The sequence below is a fragment of the Nelumbo lutea genome, chromosome 2 (genome assembly GCF_056320005.1).
Source record: "Nelumbo lutea isolate HS-2025 chromosome 2, American lotus-T2T, whole genome shotgun sequence".
Taxonomy (NCBI): Eukaryota; Viridiplantae; Streptophyta; class Magnoliopsida; order Proteales; family Nelumbonaceae; genus Nelumbo; species Nelumbo lutea.
Window position 1 is genome coordinate 53,257,126 of NC_142685.1, and position 23,410 is coordinate 53,280,535.

General features: G+C 42.5%; 2 protein-coding genes across 3 annotated transcripts; one reads left to right on the top strand and one right to left on the bottom strand.

Annotated features, from left to right (window-relative positions):
- The first annotated feature begins 14,393 nt into the window (after positions 1 to 14,393).
- LOC148870721 (fructose-1,6-bisphosphatase, chloroplastic-like) lies at positions 14,394 to 16,630 on the top strand. The gene is made up of 4 exons (XM_088971744.1): positions 14,394 to 15,116; positions 15,503 to 15,727; positions 15,827 to 16,333; positions 16,446 to 16,630. Exons 1-4 carry the CDS (start codon positions 14,673 to 14,675, stop codon positions 16,515 to 16,517), a joined length of 1,248 nt encoding a protein of 415 aa, XP_088827870.1. The 5' UTR covers positions 14,394 to 14,672; the 3' UTR covers positions 16,518 to 16,630.
- A 507-nt stretch (positions 16,631 to 17,137) lies between these two features.
- On the bottom strand, positions 17,138 to 20,485 carry LOC148870722 (myosin-M heavy protein). Of its 2 annotated transcripts, none has more exons than XM_088971743.1 (7): positions 20,070 to 20,485; positions 19,701 to 19,959; positions 18,832 to 19,032; positions 18,065 to 18,737; positions 17,860 to 17,966; positions 17,703 to 17,762; positions 17,138 to 17,608 (listed from the first exon to the last, which is right to left on the bottom strand). In XM_088971743.1, the coding sequence occupies exons 1-7, from the start codon at positions 20,478 to 20,480 to the stop codon at positions 17,559 to 17,561; spliced, it is 1,761 nt and encodes a 586-aa protein (XP_088827869.1). In that variant the 5' UTR covers positions 20,481 to 20,485; the 3' UTR covers positions 17,138 to 17,558. The 2 variants fall into 2 exon arrangements, with proteins under 2 accessions (XP_088827869.1, XP_088827868.1); XM_088971742.1 differs by having other exon boundaries at positions 20,061 to 20,485.
- Positions 20,486 to 23,410: the final 2,925 nt, after the last annotated feature.

Below are 23,410 nucleotides of genomic sequence, written 5' to 3' on the forward strand. Positions count from 1 at the left end.
CGCCAGTCCCTTGCCCAAGCTGAGTGAGCTACCCCATTGCCCTTGGCGCACGGGTGTGTTCCGTCTCAAGCGGTTGCCTATCATCATGGCACACAGGTGCCTGTCATCATCAGCTTACAGGAGACCCATCACATCGGTGCCAAGTCACCTCATCGGCGCATTGTCGCCTTCCATTATGGTTGTCCCCCTTTAGCACGTAAGCGGCGCCTCCCATGGACCGGTCTGAGACAGGAGAGTGCCCCGGCCATTGGACTTGAGGTCATGATCCAGTGCTACTAACTTTGGTGGAGCCATCCCATCGGGCAACTCCTAGCCTCTATGCGTTACAAAGACTTGTTTTGGCCTGCCTTGGCCAGGACGCCGCACGGGTTCTTCCGCTGTAAACTACCCACGTGACAGCGAACTGCCTGGTGACAAACTGCCCGGTGGCGAATTGTCTGGTGGTGAACTGCCTGGTGGTGAGCTCCCTGGTGGCGAACTGCCCGGTGGCGAGCTGCTCGGTGGTGAACTGCCTGGTGGAAAATTGCCTGGTGGCGAACTGCCTGGTGGCGAACTGCCTGGTGGCGAACTGCTTGGTGGCGAACTGCCTGGTGGCGAACTGCCTGGTAGCGAACTGCCCGGTGGCGAGCTGCTCGGTGGTGAACTACTTGGTGGCGAGTTGCCTAGTGGCGAACTGCCTGGTGGCAAACTGCTTGGTGGGGAATTGCCTGGTGGCGAACTGCTTGATAGTGAACTGCCTCCTAGGCGGCCGGTGACTTAGAGAATGCTGGATCTCCCTGGTGCGGCGCAATCCGACTGCCCTCAGCATGAGGTGGTCTTCTTTCCTTTGTAGGCAGCGGGAGCTGAGGGACCTGTGAGAACTTCATCTTTTCCACCTCTTTGTAGGTGGCGGGAGCTGAGGGACCTGCGAGAACTCCATCTTTTCCTCCTCTTTGTAGGTGGCGGGAGCTGAGGGACCACCGAGAACTCCATCTTTTCCTCCTCTTCGTAGGCGGCGAGAGCTGAAGGACCTGCGAGAACTGAATCAGAGGTCCCGGGGGTATTTTCCCGGTGGGGGATCTCCGACGCTTAAGTTAGCACTCTTATTGTAGAGAGCTTTGAAGATAATATGAGAGAGCTAGAGAGCAGGGTTACTTCCCTTTTTTCATCCCCCTCCCCTTTGGGGGGTGAGGTCTTTATATACCGGAGTCCTCGCGGGTTAGGTGGGTGAAACGCCTCCAAACGGTAAGACTCGTCGCATCCTGTCAGAACCGGGGTATGGTGGTGAACTCCTCGAGGTCGTCAGGCTGGCGCTTGTGTCAGGCGGCCAGGTCGGCGCCTGGGCCAGGATGTCAGGGGGGCGCCGGCATCAGTCGATGGGTCAGGGTCTAGGCCAGGTCGTCAAGTCGGCGCCTGTGTCAGTCGGCGGGTCAGTGTCAAGACCAGGTCGTCTAGCTGGCGCCTGTGTCAGTCGGCGAGTCAGTGTCTAGGCCAAGTTTGTCGGTGGGCACCTTATGGGCGGCTTGGCCGGATCATGCGCTAGGCTGGTCCAGGTCGGCCAAGTCGCGCAGGCCGCACGCAGCTCACGCAGGCCGTGCACAGTTCACGCAGGCCGTGCGCAGTTCCCGCAAGCCGCGCGCTAGGCCGCGAGCGCACGCCGCGCAGGTCGCGCGCAGGTCATGCCATGCCGGCCAAACTGGTGCCCGGGTGGGTCACCAACTTCACTGGAGGGCCAAATCTGCCCTCATCAATAGCCCCCCACTGCCGAGCTGATAGTAACTCAGCAAAGGGAGTAGGTTTCTTTTGGCCCATAAGTCGATGAGCTAGTAAGTGTTGATCCAATTACTAGTGTGGCCCGTAGGCTTTGGGAGCGACTCGTAGTCTACTCTTCTTTGACTTTTGCCCGTGCCGGAGAGTTGACCGGGTCTTTAGTAGTAATGTGGCCCGTAGGCTTTGGGTTTGACCAGTGGTCTACTCTTTTCTAACTTTGCCCATGCCGGAGAGGCGACCGGGTCTTAAGTAGTAATGTGGCCCGTAGGCTCTAGGAGTGACCAGTGGTCTACTCTTTTCTAAATTTGCCCATGCCAGAGAGGCAATCGGGTCTTGAGTAGTAATGTGGCCCATAGGCTTTGGAGTGACTAGTGGTCTACTCTTTTCTGACTTTGCCCATGCCGGAGAGGCGACCAAGTCTTAGGTAGTAATGTGGCCCGTAGGCTTTTGAGTGACTAGTGGTCTACTCTTTTTTTACTTTGCCAGTGCCGGAGAGGCGACCGGGGCTTAAGTAGTAATGTGGCCCGTAGGCTTGGCTTGCATCAGCTTCGTAATGTCGGTCACCTACTCCTACAAGAAGCTACTTGGGGCTCGACCTTCGAGGAAAGCACTACTAACTTTAGGTTGCCAGCTCACACGGGAGCTTTGGAAGGCTCGACCAGTAAGAGCGTCTATGTAGTCAGTTGGCCGCCAACTCCCGCGGAAGCCACGAAGAGCTCATTTTTGTAGGGGGACCTTGCGGAGAGGACTGGTGTGGCATTATCTGAATTGAAAGTAAGGTTGGTAGAGCTACTTAGTCTGTTAGCTCCCTGCATAGTCTCTGAGTTCACAAAAAATGTAAATTATAAAGCGATAGCTTCAATTTCTAAAATGTGAGGACTTAGTTTTGGCAAGATGAGAACTTAGCTTTTTGTAGCGTGTCCCCACAGACGGTGCCAATTGATGTAACCGTTTTCGGCCACGTACCAATGTTTGTGATGTAATTTTTTTTGGCTAAGTACCTCATTATTTGACCCGGTGGTGGTGTGCCTTAGTGATGAGCTACTTGGTGGTGAACTACCTACTAGCGAACTGCTCGGTGGAGAATTGCCTGGGGGCGAACTGCCTGCTGGCGAACTGCCCAGTGGCGAACTGTCTAGTGGCGAACTGCCTGGTGGTGAATTGCTTACTAGCGAACTGCCTGGTGGCGAACTGCTTGGTTGTGAACTACCTGGTGGTGAACTGCCTGGTGGCGAACTGCCCGGTGGTGAGCTGCTCGGTGGCAAACTGCCCGGTGGCGAATTGCCTGGTGGCAAAATGCCTAGTGGCGAACTGCTTGGTGGCAAACTGCCTGGTGGTGAACTGCTTGGTGGCGAACTGCCTGGTGGTGAACTGCTTGGTGGCGAACTACCTGGTGGCGAACTGCTTGCTGGCGAACTGCCTGGTGGCGAACTGCCAGGTGGCGAGCTGCCCGGTGGTGAGCTGCTCGGTGGCGAACTGCCCGGTGGCGAGCTGCTCCGTGGCGAACTGCCTGGTGGCGAACTGCCTGGTGGCGAACTGCTTGGTGGCAAACTGCCTGGTGGTGAACTGCCTAGTGGTGAACTGCTTGGTGGCGAACTGCCTGGTGGCGAACTGCTTGGTGGCGAACTGCCTGGTGGCGAACTGCCCGGTGGCGAGCTGCTCAGTGGCGAACTGCCTGGTGGCGAATTGCCTAGTGGCGAACTACCTGGTGGCGAACTGCTTGGTGGCGAATTGCCTGGTGGCGAACTGCCTGGTAGCGAACTGCCTACTAGGCGGCCGATGACTTTGACAATGCTGGAGCTCCCTGATGCGGCGCAATCCAACTGCCCTCAGCATGAGGTGGTCTTCTTTCCTTTGTAGGCAGCGGGAGCTGATGGACCTGCGGGAACTTCATCTTTTCCTCCTCTTTGTAGGTGGCGGGAGCTGAGGGACCTGCGAGAACTCCATCTTTTCCTCCTCTTTGTAGGTGGCAGGAGCTGAGGGACCTCCGAGAACTCCATCTTTTCCTCCTCTTCATAAGCGGCGGGAGCTGAAGGACCTGCAAGAACTGAATCATAGGTCCCCGGGGTATTTTCCCGGTGGGGGCTCTCCGACGCTTAAGTTAGCACTCTTATTGTAGAGAGCTTTGAAGATAATATGAGAGAGCTAGAGAGCAGGGTTACTTCCCTTTTTTCATCCACCTCCCCTTTGGGGGGTGAGGTCTTTATATACCGGAGTCCTCGCGAGTTAGGTGGGTGAAAAGCCTCCAAACGGTAAGACTCGTCGCATCCTGTCAGAACCGAGGTACGGTGGTGAACTCCTCGAGGTCGTCGGGCTGGCGCTTGTGTCAGGCGGCCAGGTCGGCACCTGGGCCGGGTTGTCAGAGGAGCGGCTACATCAGTCGGTGGATCATTGTCTAGGCCACGTCACCAGGTCGGCACCTGTGTCAGTCGACGGGTCAGTGTCTAGACCAGGTCGTCAAGCTGGCGCCTGTGTCAGTCGGCGGATCAGTGTCTAGGCCAGGTTTGTCGGTGGGCGCCTTATGGGCGGCTTGGCCGGATCATGCGCTAGGCTGGTCCATGTCGGCCTGGTCGCCCAGGCCGCACGCTGCACGCAGCTCGCGCAGGCCGCGCGCTAGGCCGTGCGCAGTTCGCGCTGGTCGCGTGTGCCGCGCACAAGTCACGCCAGGGCGGCCAGACTGGTGCCCGGGTGGGTCACCAACTTCGTAAGTTTGTTGGCTAGGTGTTTTCCTCGTTGTCACAATGTGCCACGTGTCACAATTTCACTGGAGGGCCAAATATGCCCTCATCAACCTCCTTGAGGCAAATTAATGCACAGTTTTAGATACTGATGGACTCTATGACGCAGTTTATGAGCAATAGTAATATAATAGTTGCAACAGGTCACAGGGTGACAGGGCCGCATCTCGGCATCTGATAGCTGAAGCTAGGGGTGTCAATTGGACTGGATTTAGTCCAATCCGATCTAGTCCAATCCAATGTGAGTTCACTATAAATGGATCATTTTGGATCGGTCCAATTTAATGTTTGGACTATCTAAATTGTTCAAATTCGTTTTGATTTAGATTGGTTTCAACCCAAACCCGGTCCATTGACACATATTTTTAATTAAAATCAATGGACCAGATATTGGTTTAATTCGACCCAATCCTATATAAATTTATTATGGACAGACCATGCCCAATCCAATCTAATAAATATTTTGGACCGTATTGGCCTAATCTAATGTCTTATTGGTCCATCCAATTCGTCCAAATTGATTTTGGACTGGACGGGGTCCAATCCAAAACCGGTCCATTGACACCCTTAGCTTTTTTTTTTGGTAGGAAAAAATGACCTTTTCATTCCAAACAACACCGAATAACAATACAGAGACTGAGTATAGCAGAACAGAAGACAGAAACAGAGTGCAATAAACATGCAACCATAACAGAAAATGAAAAGAAAAAAAAAACAATCAAAGCAGGAAACAAAGGACTAAGCAGGCTCAGATCCAACCAAAATTGAGAGCCATTCCGGGCAATTAAATAGAATTAAGCCACGGTCCCGTGCGCCTCTCTACGCTAGGAGATGAGCCAATCCATTACTGTTCTTGTTAACAGAGGAAAATGAAACATTCAAAGAAACCAAAGCACTATCAATGTCTTTTAGGAGGGAATAAATCTCTATTGGTCTGAGGAGAACTTTTTCACTGACAGCTGATATAAGTTCTCTATAGTTAGATTCCACCACACAGTTGTTGAAACCTGCAAATCTAACTAGATCCAAGCCTTGTCTCATTGAGATTGCTTCTGCTTGGATGGCTGAGAAGATACATTAATAGGGCCAAAACAAGCTGTCAAAACCAAAACATTTGAATCTCTAATCACTGTTCCAAAAATCCCCTTATTGTTGTGCTTGAAACCTCCATCAACATTTACTTTTACTTGTCCTACTGGAGGAGGTTGCCAAAAAAGTGTTGGTGCTTCTGTATCATCAGATACATTTGTACCTTCTGAGTAGCTCTTCGAAGTCCCTATCATGAGTTGCAATTGCCTGTGGACATTCATCAAAACCACATGTGGAGAGTTGTTAGTGTTATCAAACAGATAAGAGTTTCTTGCTTTCCATAAGACCACAAAATATATGTTGTATTTTGAAGGTGAGAGATGGCATCCTCCTTCACTTAGGCACAGGATTGAAGCCAACTTTGGAGCCATTCTTTAAAAGTAATATCAGGAGGGTAGGAGTCCATTCTAGAAATGAAAATACTACCCAACCATGTTTTCCTAGCTAGTTCACACTAACAAAGTGCATGGAAGACAGTTTCTGCTGTTGCACCACAGATTTCACAAGTGTCATTATTAATTATCTTCTTCTTTGCTAAGAAAGCCCTAATAGGAATTGCATCTCCACTACATTTCCATTGAAAAATTTTGACTTTGGACTCCATGGGGATTTTCCAAATGGCTTTCCAAAGGGTATTGTTGGAAGCCTGATCACTCATAGAATTCTCAGACTCAATAAGATGTTTTGCTACATAGTAAGCTGACCTAACTGTAAACCTTCCTTCTGAGTCTAGAGTCCAGGCTAGCACATCTTCCCACTCCCCTCTCGCCATATTCAGATTCAGAATTCTGCTTGCATAGAAGTCCCACACCACCTCCTTTACTAAATCTTTTTTCCATGCTCTAGTATTATTGTCAATTAATTCACTTACCAAGGTAGGAGATCCTGGCCCTGGTTTAGGGCCCATTAACTTGAAACCGTATACCTATGGAAGCCAACCGTCACCCCAAATTGAAAGGTTACTGGCTTTGTTGACTAACCACATAGATCCTTTTTGTATAACCTTCCTTCCCACTAGAATTCTTTTCCAACCCTAGGATCCAGATGAGGGTAGACCATCCCTTAGAAAATTTTTATTTTTGATGTATTTCCCTCTTATTATTTGGGCCCACAAGCAATTTTCACCTGAAGCAATTCTCCATGCAAGTTTTGCTAGGAGAGCAAGGTTAAAATAGTAGGGATCCCTAAATCCTAAGCCCCCATCATGTTTGTTTCTTGTAATTGTTTCCTAATCCACCCAATGAATTTTGTTTCTATTTCTTTCATTCTTTCCCCACCAGAAGGTTCTTTGAAGTTTACTTAACACTCTACTAATTTTTTTTATTTTTTTTTTTTGGGGGGGGGGGGGGGGGGCGGGGGATTAGAAAGCAGGACATGGCATAAGCCGGGATAGCTGTTACAACAGATTTCAACAAAGTTGCCTTCCCAACTTGACTTAGGTACTTCTCATTCCAGGCATTCATTTTGCATTGAGCATTCTCTACCAGCTGAGTAAAAATATTGCCTTTGGTTTGGGCTATGGTTGGGCCAATAAAGGGCTTCAACCTATTTACCAACACTTTTGCTATGATCCTATAGGTTATATTACAGAGACTAATAGGTCAAAGATGAGCTGCACATTTTGGGTTTTTGACCTTAGGGACTAGGGTAATGTAGGTGGAGTTCAATTCTCTTAAGAGATACTCGGATTGGAAGAAACATTTAACCACATTGATTACATCTTCCTTAACTATTCCCCAATAATTTTACTAGAAAAAGTTAGGGAGACCATCCAGCCCTGGAGCTTTCTTGGGCTCCATTTGAAATAAGGAAACTTCAATCTCTTCCTCACTTACCTCTCTTTCTAGATTACTCCTCATTTCCTCTATAATTGGGTTGGTATAGACTTCCAAGACTCTGCTAATATTTGTAGTTTGGGGGTTTGTAGACTTGTAAATGTCTTCAAAATACTCCATTAGGACTGTCATCCCCTTCTACCCGATTTCCTTCACCATCTTTAATCTTATTAATTCTATTTCTAGCTCTTCTCTTTAGAGTGTGTAGGTAAAAAAAAATTGATATTTCTATCCCCCAACTAAACCCAATTCTGTCTTGATTTTTAAGCCTATAGCATCTCCTCTCTTTTTTGCCACTTCTCCAACTTATTTTCTAAATTCTCCATAGCTGCAGCATTGAAATTCTCATTTTAAACATTCATCCCAGCTTCCAAGACTTTCCTACAATCATTTATTTTGGCGTGGATGCACCCAAAAAACTCTTTGTTCCATTTGTTTTTAATTCATCTTTAGAAGTCTGCATTCTTCTCTAAATTTAAATTGACTAGATCCTGAGAAAACTGAATTCCAATTAATCCTAACAAAAGACTCACAATCACTATGAGTAGACCATGCTTCTACAAACCGGAAAGGCTTCCATCTCTTTGGGGGCGAAGCATCTGTATCTACAACTAGAGGGAAATGATTAGAACCTAGGGACGGCAATATTTGGACACTTACATTACCAAAAGCGAGCATTCATCTTGCATTCAAAACTGCCCAATCCAATTTTGCCCTGATATTGAGGTTTCCATGTCTTTTGTTTGACCAGGTAAAAAATGGCCCACCATTGTCCACTATCTCAAACCCAAACTCCGTTAAGAATTTTCTATTTTTGAGAATAGTAGACCTTCTTATTGGTTTGCCTCCTTTGTTTGAAGCACTAAAATACATATTTAAATCCCCAACACACAGCCACGGCCCTTGGTAAAAGTAAGAGAGTTTTCTCCATTTCTCAATGAAGAGGTTTCTCCTACTAAATTTTGGTTCTCCATAGAGGAAAGAGCAGCTCCAATTATATCATCCTGAATTTTGGTGTGGATGTAATAAGGATCAGCTACAAGTATTGTAAGATTTATGTCCTTTTCCCAGAAAAGAGCCAAACCTCTTTTTTTTCCAACAGAATCTACCCCAGCAGTTCCAATCCCATAACCTCTGAAGTCTTCTCCTATAGTTCAAAAGGGAAGTCTTCGTTTCAATTAGGAAGCAGATGTTTATTTTTTCCTCTCAAAGGGTCTTGAGGCAATTCAAAATTGTCGAGGGGGACCCCACCCTTGACAATTCCAGCTATATATTTTCATTGGCATCTTGGGGGCTATTGCAAGACAGCCTCCAAAATCCACTTATTCAAGATCAAAGGATAGGCGCCATGCTTCTTTCCTAACAGTAGGGCATAATTGATATTATCTTTATGGTTGGATGAGGTCATACACTTTTGATTTTGGAAAAGGGGTGTTTTTTTTTTTTTTGTTTTTATTCCACCTTGTCTGACTCTACAATGACTTGCAAGATGACCAACCAAATTGCCTCTTTCCCCTTGAAAAGATGAGGAAGCTCTGCTCGAATGTAGCTGTTTTTTAATTCTTCTTGTACATCCCAGATTTTTGCCAAGGAGTGAACATTTTTGTACAAGGTCTGGTGGTTTTTGGTCTTCTATGGTTTCTATCATGTGGGAACATTTACATACAATCATCCATGGGTTTAAAATGGTGGTACTCTCTATTATAGTGAAAAAATTTCCCATTCAAAGTATAACAGTCATGCAATGAGTCAATATAACAAGAGGATGGGAGACATACCTCGTCACTGATGTCAATATCAGTGAGCTCTGCTTCTTGGGTAGCTTCAGAGGTTGGCACCTCCAGAGTTTTCTCAATCAAGTCGTCCATGGTGATGTCTTTTGGAAGAGTCAGCCTTTCCTTGCTAAACAGAGTAGAGCCTACTTCAGTAGGCAAAGTTTCTTGCTTCCCCAGTTTTGAAAAGGGACTCTGGTCCAGCAGTTTTGGACTTATAGTAAACCTCTGTTTTTCTAAAAAATTCGGACCCAAAAAACCATTAACTTCCGGACCCAGTATTGGATTCAGATTTGGGTCCAAACCCGACCCATTCAACAGGTCTCACCCGAGTTCAGACTTAGTTTTCTTTACTGTGGTTTGTAACTCTGCCTCCACATGTTCTTAAAATGTAGATACCCGTGTGCTTTCTCTTTCTCTGAAAGGCTATATCCGGATTTGACGCGCTGACCTTATTTTTTCCTTTAACAAGCTTATTCGAAAATAGCTCCTTCCTAACATTTCTTGGAACCCTTTCTGATTTTGTTCTGACATGCAAGTTAACACCTCTTGCATATTTTTGGCTTCAGTGATTTCAGAAAGTTTTATTGAAGAGGTTGTTCCTGAAAGGGAGAAGGACCTAGTCTCTTTTGGGTTGGTAGCGAAGATTTTCACAAAAATGGCAACTGTGTTCTCTATCTCCTGCTGATCCTTGAGCCCACCGCCCTGCCAGTCCACCCTCCTACTCCGACTCCAATCACCCTTCACCGGAGAGAGCAGCACGTTAAGCATATCTCCGGCCACCTCATATCTGACTTCAGTTTTGGAAGCTCAAAGAGCATTTTCCAAGAAATTATTCTGGGTTGGAACATCTCTCTGAGTCTTCACTCCCGCCCCTTCATCATTCTGGGTTCCAACAGGAAAGTCGATCCTCTTTCTTCCACCACGCTCCGAGGGCTCCCCCTTTGCGCTGAACTCCTTGGAGGAGTTCACACTTACTGTGCTAACTGTAATGTTTGTAAATTTGAACTCTGAGGGGAGATTTGTCGCTCGTAGCCAGTGCCCATAAACAGTCCTATTACTTTCCACACCCATGCGTTGGTTCGCTAGTCTGGATGTGAGTTCATCTAGAAAATGCTCCTCCATAACTCTACTGCACTTTGATTCACCATGACCCAGAACTCCACACATGTAGCAAAAAATCGGAAGTCGCTCATACTGGTAGGGAAATCACATTTGTATGTTTGTAGGAGTAGTTTCCTGTATATCCACCACTAGGGCTCTAGAGATGTCAATTTGCACTCTAGCTCTCATAAAACGCCCCAAACAGGGGATATACTCATTGTCTTCTTCAGTGATTACCTTCTCTACCGCCCCAGCCTCTCTTACTAGTCTCCTAGTCCATGCCATCGACATCATTTCTACTAGTACATCTAGAATCCGAACGGTGAGAACTATTTCAGGAAATGTGAGAAGTCAGGGTACTAAATCTGGTTCCCACCGTTGGAATAGCAGGGGATAATCCTTAACCATCCACGGCTGACTCTCCAGCACCCATTCAAGATCCGGTGTTTTCCGAAATGAAATCCAAAGAACATCCCCCATTAGCCATTCGACTTCATACTTGAACTTTTGGCTCCAAAGAGATTTAACCGTGTCAAGGATCCATCTTGTATTAATTTGTTTGTCCGCCACCACTTTGGCAAAGAGTCCCTGATGAAATCTCTTTCCTTGAACCTCTCACACTTCTTCCATTTCAAGCTTGAGCAGTTTCAGAAAAACCACAAGTCTTCTACTTCCCAAAGACAAGGAAAGAAAAGGAGGTGAGGGAGATAAAGTTGTAGAGTTTCCTCGTTCATTCTATCATTAGAAGCACCGTTCACTCTATCAAACACTCGCTCTACCAGGAGAGCACCATTCTAAACCCAGACTCGTTTTTCCTGACACCCTTAGCTGAAGCAAGCGTTATTGGGCTTAAAAATTAAGATATACCTAGTAAAACTCTGTATTCAATATTGTAATAGCATGCTCACATACACCTCACTAGTCACTAGGTTGTTTTTTTTTTTATTTTCATTTTCAAATATTCTAGAAATATATAATCCAACCATTTTACTATGAAAGTTTTGTTGTTCCTCAGAGGGGAGTGATTATAGGGTTTATAATAAAAGTCCATTCTTTTGGGGGATTTTGAGAATGAAGAAAGCTAGTCAATGGGATTTTGGTTCTCATGTTCTCTTTTCAGATTTATGTAGATTTTATGGAAAGTTTATTTTCCCTAGGTATCACTAGATTAGTGATGCACATCTCTCAAGTGGATAAGTAATTCCCACCTAGTGGGGTAGTTGCCAATACTTAAATGTGACAAAATTGTCCCTTTTAATAATAGATTTTTATGGATAAAATGCCCATTTTTTTATTTACCTAGAAAATAAAAGAACATAGATAAATGCACTTACTCGAATAAATAACTCAAACAGGGCCTTAAAGGGAAATTAAACAATTGTAAGCAAGCAATAGAGGCTGGCATGGGCAACTACATTTTAAAATATATAAGATCTTATTTGATTTCAAATATCAATGAATTAAATTTAGGTCTATTTACCGTCTGTTTGCAACCCTACCACAAATAATAAAGTCTTCCTCATGTTTTCATCAATAACCCATGCACAATTGCACACAATGGGATGCAATGAAATCCAAATTTTGGTATCAAATTCAATCACCCATGGTGTGCCCATATCAAATTAAGTTGCCCACATGTGGTGTGCCTAAATCATTTTGTGTCAAAAGTCAAACATTTTTATGACATTTGTCATGGAGTCACAACATCATAGCAGATGTAAAATCAAAGGGCAAAAGAATAGTGGTGAAGTAAAATCCATAAGCAAAATAAAATAGAAATTATTAATTTTAATAATTACTATTGATAATCATAACTAATGATGCCCAAAAAAATGATATTACTGTCTCGTATTCTGGTTATAAAGCAATTACTTAGTTACCTGGCAGAGGGAACATGTTTCCTCTGGTTTTACCATATTATTAAACTAAGTATGAAAATTTATATGCAAATGGATAGTGCTGTAACTTGGGCCGTGTTACCTTGAACCCAATCCAAGTCTAATGGAAAAGGGTTGGTTGTGTTGAAGTTTGGTTAGTATTATAGTTAAAAAGTATGAACCTTACTTAACTTCATGTTGGATTAGGGCGGAGGCCTTGACCATAGGCCTGTAAACAAAGCGAATTCGAATTGAATCACATCATATTTGATTATAAAATTGGTTATTCGAATTCGAATTCGATAGATATTAAAAATTAAAAACTGAATTCGAATTCGACTAAATAATCAAATAATTGAATATTCGATTAATTCAAAATCAATGGATTACATCCTAATTCTTGAAATCCAAGAATGAGCCCTCTTGTTCCCTTTGAATGAATTATGAAGAAAGTCTTAGCTTGTTTTCTTTGAATGAACAAAGGATATACATTGTTTCTTTAAACGAAGAAGACGAATGAACAAGGGAAAAAATAGAAAAGAAAAACAAATAAACTAATAAAATCTGGAACAAACAACGAAGAAGACGGACAAAGAACAAGGAGAAAGCAAGAGAGGGAGGGAGGGAGAGAGAGAGAGAGGGAGAGAAAGAGGAGAAGAGGAAGAGACTGCAACATTTTTTTTCGTTTATCATAAAACAAATGGATGATAGCTGCAATTGTGCTATTCATTTACTTTGAAACTATTTTTTGTTTGATTGATACATGATCTTTGCTTTCAATATGCGCTATTCATTTCTTTTCTTTTTCTTTTTTTTTTTTTTTTGAAATCCCTTCCAGGAAAATCAGCAAAACCAAATGCCAGGGAGGACGTCAATGCAGGGGAAAGAAAAAGTGAGAGATTTGAAGGAAACTGGGGGAGATGAGACGGAGTAGGTTGAAGTAATTAATGCACTTTTATCACCTGTTAATTAATGAAAATAAGTCTGAACCAAGTGGTCTTATCGTGGCAGAAGCAATTAGTTCTTTTTTTTATTTTTCATATTAAAATAAGAGTATATAATAATATATAATATAAAAAGTTAAAGACACTTGAATGAGGTTCTAACTTTTAAGATAATTTGGATAATTATCAAAGCGAATCAACATGTATTCGAACTTAGTTGGATTATTTAATTGGTACAAAGCATATATGCAAATTCAATTGTTTGTATCATTCGAATTCGAACCAATTACATCAGATATTGAATTCAATTTTGGATTTTCGAATACCGTTGACACCCCTACTTGGCCAACATGATCCAACCCGAACTTAATTTAACTTCATGTTTATATTTATAATTATTATATAAATATGTATTTAAGGCTCAGGTAGGAAAGAGTATAAATAGTTACATACAAATATGTATAGTGCAAATACATAGAAAGTATAATGCTCAGTTTGGAAAGTGTACAAATGCAAATGTGTACAGTACAAATACATACAAAATATAAGGTTTTGCACTCTACATATTTGCATTTGTATTCCTTCCAAACTGAGCTTAAGGTCTTACACTTTACAACTTATTTGTATTTGTATTCTTACCAAACTGACAAAGAGTATAAATACAACTATATACATAGAAATACATATAAAATAATACTAAATATAAGGTTTTGCATTCTACATATTTATATTTGTACTCCTTCCAAACTGAGCCTAAAACAAAGAGTACAAATATAAATATATAAAATACAAAACTTTATATTTTATATTATTTTGTATGTAATTAGATTGTACGTATTTATATTTATACTATTTCCAAACTGAGCCTGAGCATGTATTTGTATGGATGTTTATACAATTATACATCCTAAAACTGATTCAACCACGACCCTTCAAGTTAGAAAATTAGAACATGCATGCAAGAAAAGTAGAAAAATCGGGCCAATATAAACCAACCCGAAAACTTCGGATTGGGTTAGGATTAGGATTAGGAGAAGTCGACCTAACGCAGGATGCACAGCTCGACTTGCATATATAGTTGCACGTACCCCTAGCAAAGAAGTATGTAGGTTTTATCATGTTTCCGTTACCAGCAACAATGTGATATTGGGCTCAGAGGCTCAGACTCAGATCTGGCCGGTCTGGGACCGTGGGGCCTGGGCTAATTTGCGCGTGCTACGCAGTACGCACCTGTCCCTCTGCAGTCTGCACCTTACAAATGAATAGCACTATAAATTTATGAATCCCCCCAAGTGAACAAGGATCACAAATATGGGACGCACGGTGGGAGAATGGAGGATAAGTGGGGACCCATTTGCACAAATATCCTCCGCAGCCTCATAATCCATCCCTTCCCCCCCTAAAACACTTCCTAAATCCTTACATCCTTACCCAGTCTAAAATTTATTGGAAAAAGAAAGCACAGAAGAAGAGAGAGAAACACACACAGCAACAGCCACACATACGAGCCCCTGCAGTTGCAGAACACTGAAAAGATCTTCAAGAGTTAGAACGTTGGGAAGCCATGGTTGTTGCAGTTCCAGTAACATCGTCCCAGCTCCTCTTCTCAAGCTCTCCTTCTTCTTCTATCTCGCGTCTCTCTTCTTTCCATCTATGCGTCTCCGATGCTAAGTCACTCTTCTCATCTCCCACCAACAGCAAAAGACAGAGCAATTCCGGTAGTGCCACCGCTGGCATCCGGTGCGCGGCTGTCGGAACTGAAACAGCTACAGAGACAAAGAAGAAAAGTAGGTTCGAGATTCAGACTCTAACGAGCTGGTTGTTGAAACAAGAACAGTCAGGGCAAATAGACGCGGAGCTCACGATTGTTCTTTCAAGCATTTCCATGGCTTGCAAGCAAATCGCGTCGCTTGTACAGAGAGCTAGCATTTCGAACCTCACAGGAGTCCAAGGCGCCGTTAACGTGCAAGGAGAAGACCAAAAGAAGCTCGACGTCGTCTCTAACGAGGTTGGTAACAAGCTTACTATGAATCTCATTATCAGAATTCAGAACTCGGAACCGATTTGACTCAGAACTTCGTTAGCAATTAACTAATTCCATTATTTATCTTTCTTTAATTCTGGTGTACAATGCGTCGTCTTCAATCATGATTTACGAACATTCATTTTTGGATTTTGGATAGAGCCACTGTAACGGGGATTACTTACGTGGCAAACACACAGTGGTGTGTTGCTCATAAAATGGTCCCACTTAGGTTATCTCCCATTCTGAGGCACTCTCTCATCTTGCCGTTGTGAAATAGTGAACGATGATTATCACTGCTGCTGATCAACCAATAATATCAGGGTAGGACCCACCGGTTTAACTAGTAATTTTGGTAAAAAATAACGCAGGTGTTTTCTAATTGCTTGAGATCAAGCGGGCGAACGGGGATCATAGCATCAGAGGAAGAGGACGTGCCGGTTGCAGTGGAAGAGAGTTACTCCGGCAACTACATTGTTGTCTTCGACCCCCTCGACGGCTCTTCCAACATCGACGCCGCTGTTTCCACCGGCTCCATCTTTGGTATTTACAGCCCGAACGACGAGTGCCTCGCCGACATCGATGACGACTCCACGGTACATTGCTCTGTTTCTCTCTCTCTCTCTCTCTCGTTCTCCGGGCCGCTAGCTATTTGCTAATTAAAGATGAACATTTGCCACGTGGAACTGACGCAGCTGGACCAAGCGAAAGAGAGGTGCGTGGTCAGTGTATGCCAACCTGGCAGCAACCTATTGGCAGCTGGGTACTGCATGTACTCGAGCTCGGTGATCTTCGTGTTGTCCATGGGGAAGGGAGTGTTCGCGTTCACGTTGGACCCCATGTATGGGGAGTTCGTTTTAACCCAAGAGAATATCCAGATACCCAAATCCGGTAAGATATATGCCTTCAACGAAGGCAACTACCAGCTGTGGGATGATAAATTGAAGAAGTATATCGATGACCTCAAAGACCCGGGCCCTAGCGGCAAGCCCTACTCTGCTCGATACATCGGCAGCCTCGTCGGAGATTTCCACCGGACACTTCTCTACGGTGGAATTTACGGGTACCCCAGGGACAAGAAGAGCAAGAATGGGAAGCTGAGGCTCTTGTATGAGTGTGCACCCATGAGCTATTTAGTGGAACAAGCCGGCGGCAAAGGTTCAGACGGCCATCAAAGAATACTTGATATCCAACCGGTGGAGGTAAGCCCAACCATATTTGCTTTTGAGCTTTATGCTTCTGAACCAGTTGTCTCTTTTGCTTACTGCACTAGGCAATTAGTTAATGGCAATGTAATCTTGATTGCTTTTGCAGATTCATCAGCGCGTTCCGCTCTATATTGGAAGTGTAGAAGAGGTTGAGAAACTAGAGAAGTACTTGGCTTGATAATTCTATAGCCAAGAGAGATTTCTTTTGTTATTGAATATGATGACCAGAGAACTTGTGAAGATATGGCCAAGATTTTAACAAAAACTTGAAAGCAACGATGAGTTTTCTTATATTTGTCTTCATTTTCATTTAACTTCTTTTTATATTGTGTTTGTACCAAATCTCGCCATATAATCTGTTTTCAGTTACCCCTTCCAGCCATCTCCTGACAATATCTCTTGTAGTTGTAGAGGATGTATCATGAAAAATAGTTTAAAACGATAAATATCTCTGGTTTGGAATACAAAAAGAAATTGAACCACTGAAGCCAGTCGAGAACTGAAATCATGGATTGTCATGACTCATGATACCAGGAAGCCATAAGAAAGGCTGACGGCTGCAACCAGTGTAGAAAAACAAGATTTCATCATGCAGTCATGCCAACAACCACAACATTGATATTCAAGATAATCCCATATTCACTTTCAACCTAACTTTTTACCATTTCACCGAGCATGACTGTTATTTGCAGTATTAATTCTAATAAAATTTTCACCAGCACAAACAGCCCCAAAAGGGCCAAAAATTAGGTAAATTTTCCAAGCTATGGTGTTACAAGTTTCAGATGAAACTTCTTATGTGCCAACTATGGATATTCCATGTATTACATATATCTCAAACCCAAAAACAATATGATCTTGATGTTCTTGTAGGATGTTGAGTGAAATTTATATTTATCAGTCCAATCACTCCCAAACCAAGCTCTCAGTTGCACTCCCTCCAAATTGTATACAGGTAGAGAAAGGGAGAAAAACAAATTATATTCAGCAAGTAACCATGTTAGAATGCTTACAGTGCTTTTGTGTACAGAGACCTTAAGAAAACGCTCCATACCACTCAAAGGTGGGATTCTTGACAGGAAAGTAAAAAAGAGTGAAAAGGAATGAAAGCGTGGTTGCTGCTAGAAAGAAGTAATAATGAATGATCTAGCATATTGGTTAGAAAATAGATAGTAACACCCTTTGCAGTGAGTCATCTAAATCGTTAATCCAGTCAACTTCAACTTAACAGATTCTCTTGATTAGACAATGAGCTCCTTCTACTTTTAACTGCAGTTTCGAAAAATGAGAAATAGACATCAGCAATTTTGAATCCTTGATAATCATATGAAGCAAACGATTAAAAGGAATGTAGAACCATTACCTGGACTTAGAATTCTTATGCATTTTGTTATGGATTTTACTGATGTGAGAGAATCTTGACCTGTTTACAAATTACAAAAAAAAAAAAAGTGAGGTTTATTACATAAGATGAATGATCAACGAAAGAAGCCCACAAAGAAAATAGACAACTCTCGGACCTTGTATGTTAATGTCTTTCTCAGAAAGAACCTCTGTCACGGTTGACGAAAGTTCAGACAATACATGACCCCCCTCCAAAGCACCATCTTGTGACTCGCTTGGCGACCTGGGTATTGAAAGAAATTTCATAAAAGTTAGAACCATAAGTAGGCATAGTGGAGGCAAGTAGATCAAAAAGCAAAACCATGTATCAAGAAATGGTACCCTGAAGTGGTGTCAATAGAAGCATCCAAGGTTGACTGACAAGGAAAAGCATTTCCTTCACAATCAAGATCAATATCAACTAACAGCTCCGAGAGGGAGAAATCTGCACCGAAAATATCAAAATTAGGGATATCCATGTCAAAGATATCCGTTCCCCCATTGGTTCCAGAGGTAGAAATCTCAGCAGCCATTGGTTCCTGAGAGCTCATTGACACATCAGAACCATCAAAATCCAGTCTCCCTTTTACATGATCCCTCTTGCCCGGCCTCTTCAAATTTGTTTTGACGGGAGAAGAGGAAATGTAATGGTTCCTCTCCACTGAATAATAAGCTACATGTTTGAAAGGACTCCCATTAACTTTCTCAGGTGAAACTATTGTGGGTATGACCTCCTGGGCAGAACTATTGTCAGCAGAATTAAGAAGGGAAGAACTCTCCAATGGAGAAACAGTTTTATCAATATGAGACAATAGTGCTTGTGGAGGCGTCTTGGGACTAGGTGAATTTGTTGGGGCACTTGGAGAGGGATGCTTGAACAAGCTTTTTGCAACAGAGGAACCCTGTACTGGAGACCCATTCTGAAGAACATTATTGAGTGAGGACTGATTCATGGTCCGACTAATGGGCCCTTGGGTTCTAGCTGTGTTATTTGCTAGCAGGGGAATGTTAGTACCTGCAAGGAATAAAAAGAAGAGCAACTATTATATAAAAAATTTGCATTGATAAATTATAACGAATGATTTGTTTCACAATAGCAAGACAATTACCTCCAATTGGTGACAGCCTGTTGGGTACTTGACTGCATGATCTCTTTGCAGTTGGAGGAACATCAGGAACAAGCCTCGAACCCTTTCTTTTGTTTCTAGGAGGAAAGTTTGTAACTGGTGTTGATAAGCTTGTGGGCTCCGTCATCACATTGGTTAGCCTGGGAGCCGAGTTTGTGATGGGGGTGCTGTACATGGGATAGCCTGTACAGAGACCAGCAAAAGCCAAAAAACAGTTTAGCTTGAGAAACAAGAAATTTTCTCTATCCTGTTCTAATACTTGCATTGCACTTATAACCTAGAATTAAAATTCATCGGGTTCTACTTGAGACATATTGCCTAGAGGTTGGAGTTAGGTTGAGGGATTAATTCTTCAATGCACACCCATACAAAACAGATCCACCTCCGGTCAGTAAACTTCTAATGGGAGTTTTTAATGGATGGATACTCAAAATGCCTCAAGTCTGAACCAATCTATGTTATAATCAGAAGCATGGACTGTGAAGGTTGTAATTATTTATTCACATGGTTAAAACCCCTTACTAAAAATGCAAACTAAGAAAGAGCCTTAAAAAAGAAGCGTCTTTTACTGTGGCAAAATACCAAGCAATCGGCACCGTTTGACGAAACTTGAAAATATTTTTTTCAGATGGTGAAAACGAATGTAGATCTAGATCTTTACCAGATTTCTATAACATCATTACCATAGAAGGCAATAAGCGCCATTTAACGAATTGGTGCACACAGAAGATTGCAATGAGAGGGGGACTAAGAAGCCTAAGATGGATGTAGATCTATACCTCATCAATGATATAAATTTCCATCAAATTCAAGCTAATCAGCGCATATATGGTGTGAAGAGCGAAATGTACCTGTTGGGGAAGGGGTAGTACTTTGGTCTGATTGAGGAATCAGGGCCATTGATTTTGTGGCTGGAGCAGAAGGAGGCGGAGAAATGCTTCCGCTGGAGTTGTATGCCTGCATCACGTCTTGCATACCTTGCAAGAGCTTCTCCACCCGGAACTTCTCCTGCTCCAACCGGCACCTCGCCTGTTCCACCATCATCTTCTGCTCTTTCAAACATATGTATTCATCCAATATCACCCCTAGACTCAACAAACTCTTCGGCGCCTGCAAATCCACACAGGCTATTAAGGTTAACAACCCAAGAGGGAAAGACATCACCCAGAAAAAAAGATGGGAAAAAAAGGGGAAAAAAGAAACCCAAGTACCTCTCGAACCTGAGTTTTGGAAATCAGGGTCGAAGCTTCAGTTCTAAAGATGGAACGTGTTTGGGCATAGTTGTTGTCGCAGAGGTAGCGGTCGACGATGAAAGCAACTTGGACAGGAGTGACCTTCCCCGTTCCTAAATTCTCTGATTTCTTTGTTTTGGTTGGCCTCCCCATGACCTTGACGGAAAGAAAAAAGAAGAGAGGAGAATGGGAGAGGAAACCCGAGGTAGAAAGAGCAGTTGCAGAGTGGAAACAAGATGCGGGAAAAGCATGAGAAGGTAAGGGAGGGAGAGGGTCATTAAAGACTGAAGAAAACCGCGGGAGTATTTGAAAATTCAGAGGAGAAATGAAATAAGGAAGGTGGAGGCGGGTTATTGCTCGGTGGCGAGGAGGGAAAACGTATGAGAGAAATCGGCACATTTGGCTTTTTTGGCGGCTAGTTTCCCTTCCCACCCGCTCCCTCCGGTTTTTTTATTTCTCTGCTTATTTTGGCGGGTTTTTTTTCGGGGAAGACGAGCTCAAATGCATTCAAGTTTTCCGATTTACTGTTTTCACTTCCGCTACCGGTAACCGGTTAACAATTTTCCTTTTCAATTGTGAACTCCCAAGTCCCAAGGCCAAGGGCACATGCCCACGTCCCAATTTTGATAAAACGGATACATCCCTTATTCCCATTTGGGGTGCAACTTGGGCGGGCCCAACCCGATCCCTAATCGATACAATCCGAAATTTTAAATATATAGATACCTATTTGTATAATTTAAAACGGATTTATTGACCAATCCCAATTCTAAAAATTGGACCTGGATTTACTATCAACCCAGCCCAACCTGCCCAACTTATACCTTTAGACAATATAACAAAAAAATGGAAACATGACCATCAACCCCATCGGGGCCGACCCCAAGTCCCCATAAGAAGGAAAGTCAACCTCCATGACTTCGTCCCTGATTCCTGATAGAAACAAGTGTTTCATTAGAGGCTGAATCTCTAATTTTTGGCTTAAATTTAAAGTCTTATGAGAAAAGGTTTAGAGCAATAATACAAATAATATTTAATATATATAATTGGGTCAGGAAAAGACATGGACTTCAGCCTCTAAGATATCCCTATTAAGTATTTACCCTCATCCCCCTCATCCTATTAAGGCAATTGCCATACCTAACCTAGAAAGAGAATGGACTCCCATCACATAAAACTCTGCATACACTCTGAAATAGAAGCATCCGCCTGCACATTGAAAATCTCTCTATTATATATACGTGTGTTAAAATTTAAGGAAAGATGTTCTTAATGTGTGAGTGGATGTCAACCCTTTTGGACTGCATGCAAAAGTGCAAAGTTTTTGTAGGGAGAAGATCAAGTATAAAATTGAAATACCCATGTGATACGTAAAGTTGTGTATGGGGTGACGCCCATACCAATACTATGCAATCATAGGCATCCAGCCACACAGGGAGAACATCTTTCCATGAATTTTAGACACATATACGGAAGATATATTCCTGATGTGTGGTTCGATTCCATGTTCTAAGAATTTTTGCTCTCAAAAAATCCTGGTCGTATAGGGGTGTGCAACTTGGGTTGAAGATTTACTAAAACTATTAGGGCCGGCCCAAAAGTCTTGGAAATCTTTTTGAATCGGGTTTCCTTGAAAAAAATGATTGTAAATTAGATTTCGTAGGAAAACCCACTCCTGAAATGGGTTGCTCTGAAATATTTGTTTCAAACGCATTTCTCTTTAAATCCGGAGCACAAGAACATGGGGTTCCTGCAAGCTGCAAGTAGCCCATTGGGTCATAGGCTGTCAAGGAAAGTTTCAGAAACTATTGCTGTTGCTAGCAGCCCATCAACAAGTCACAATGAAGATTTACTTATACCACACACTTAGCCTTATTTTGACAATAATGCAAAAAATACAAATATGTACAGTATTTATTTATTTATTTATTTATTTTATGGCAAACGAGGTTCCTATGCAGATAAGCCTCAACTTAAATTAAGACTGCCCAGTACAATTAAAATAGCTTTTTTGGCGAGAATGTGAGCTGCTTTTAGTCTCCAGTTGAGAAGAAGTGCAAATATAAATAAATATGTTTAGTGCAAAATTCATTTCACTATTTGTACTGTGAAATACAAATAAATAAACATTGTATTTGTACTGTGCGTATTTACAATTGTACTTTTCCCAAATTCAGAAATCATTAGGGTTGTAACTTTTGAGCTTCTTAGTTCCTTTGGGTAGGGGTGTATAACAGATTGGTCCTAGGTAGTATTTTTCACTGCTTATGGTCAGAGATCCATTCAAATATTGACAAAAGCCCAACCCAAATCTATCCAACTTACACCTCTAAAACTTTTAGGAGAAGGGACGCCCTTTGAGAAGAATCATCAGCTCTCCTACAAAGCTTAAAATTAGTCCACTTATCAGGTTGGAATCAACTTACTAATTAGCGAGTGGTAATAAATTGGCATCCGTAGATAAATGGTGTTTTTGGTCAGTTAGACTAATGATTTGTTGGACTGAGTGGCCTATGGCCCTCGATATTATTCTCGACCTGTAGGATTATTCGTAGGCTAATGGCGGGAATAATCACACGATCTATGAAATATTTGCTCTATGTGGATCAATATGTACACACAATTAACACCTCTTTTCAATTATTATTATTTATTTTTCTATAAAATAAAATTTGTTTTGACTAATCCCAACCGTTTAGAGGAATTTGTTGGTAGTTCCTATCTATTGGAACAAATCCAACATAAAAGGATCTATAAATAGAAGCCAGAGTATTGAGGAGTGTACTTGAACCTGAACTACTAAGAACATTTTTCTCTCTCAGGATAATACTCTCTTAATATCTCTTATCTTGATTATTAGCAATTTTAGTTGTGGTATAACATTGCCTCCACTTTGGGTTGTTGAAAAAATTTAGGCCCCATGTCCAAAGTTAGCAAGAATTTCTAGATTTTCACATTGTATAATCATGACATTCAGTGGTATCAGAGCCAACTTCAAAACTCATTAATACGGTGGAAAGCAGAATCAAGTAACTTGGTTTGTAGAAAAGAAATTTTGTGTTTGTCTCTCTCCGACCCAAGTGTGGCCCGTCTTACTTTTTTTTTTTTTCCTTTCTCTGGGTTTATGATTGAATTGCTCACTATTTTGGGGTCAAATCACATTGCTTGAAATAATTGTATTTTATGATTTGAATATGAATTTTTTTGGTGGATATTGATTTAATTCACATTGCATATGTTCTTTCTGGGTGGATACTGAATGTTGAAATAATTAATTCATGTTACATATGTTCTTCATTACTCATTAATAATCTTGATTTTTTTGTCAA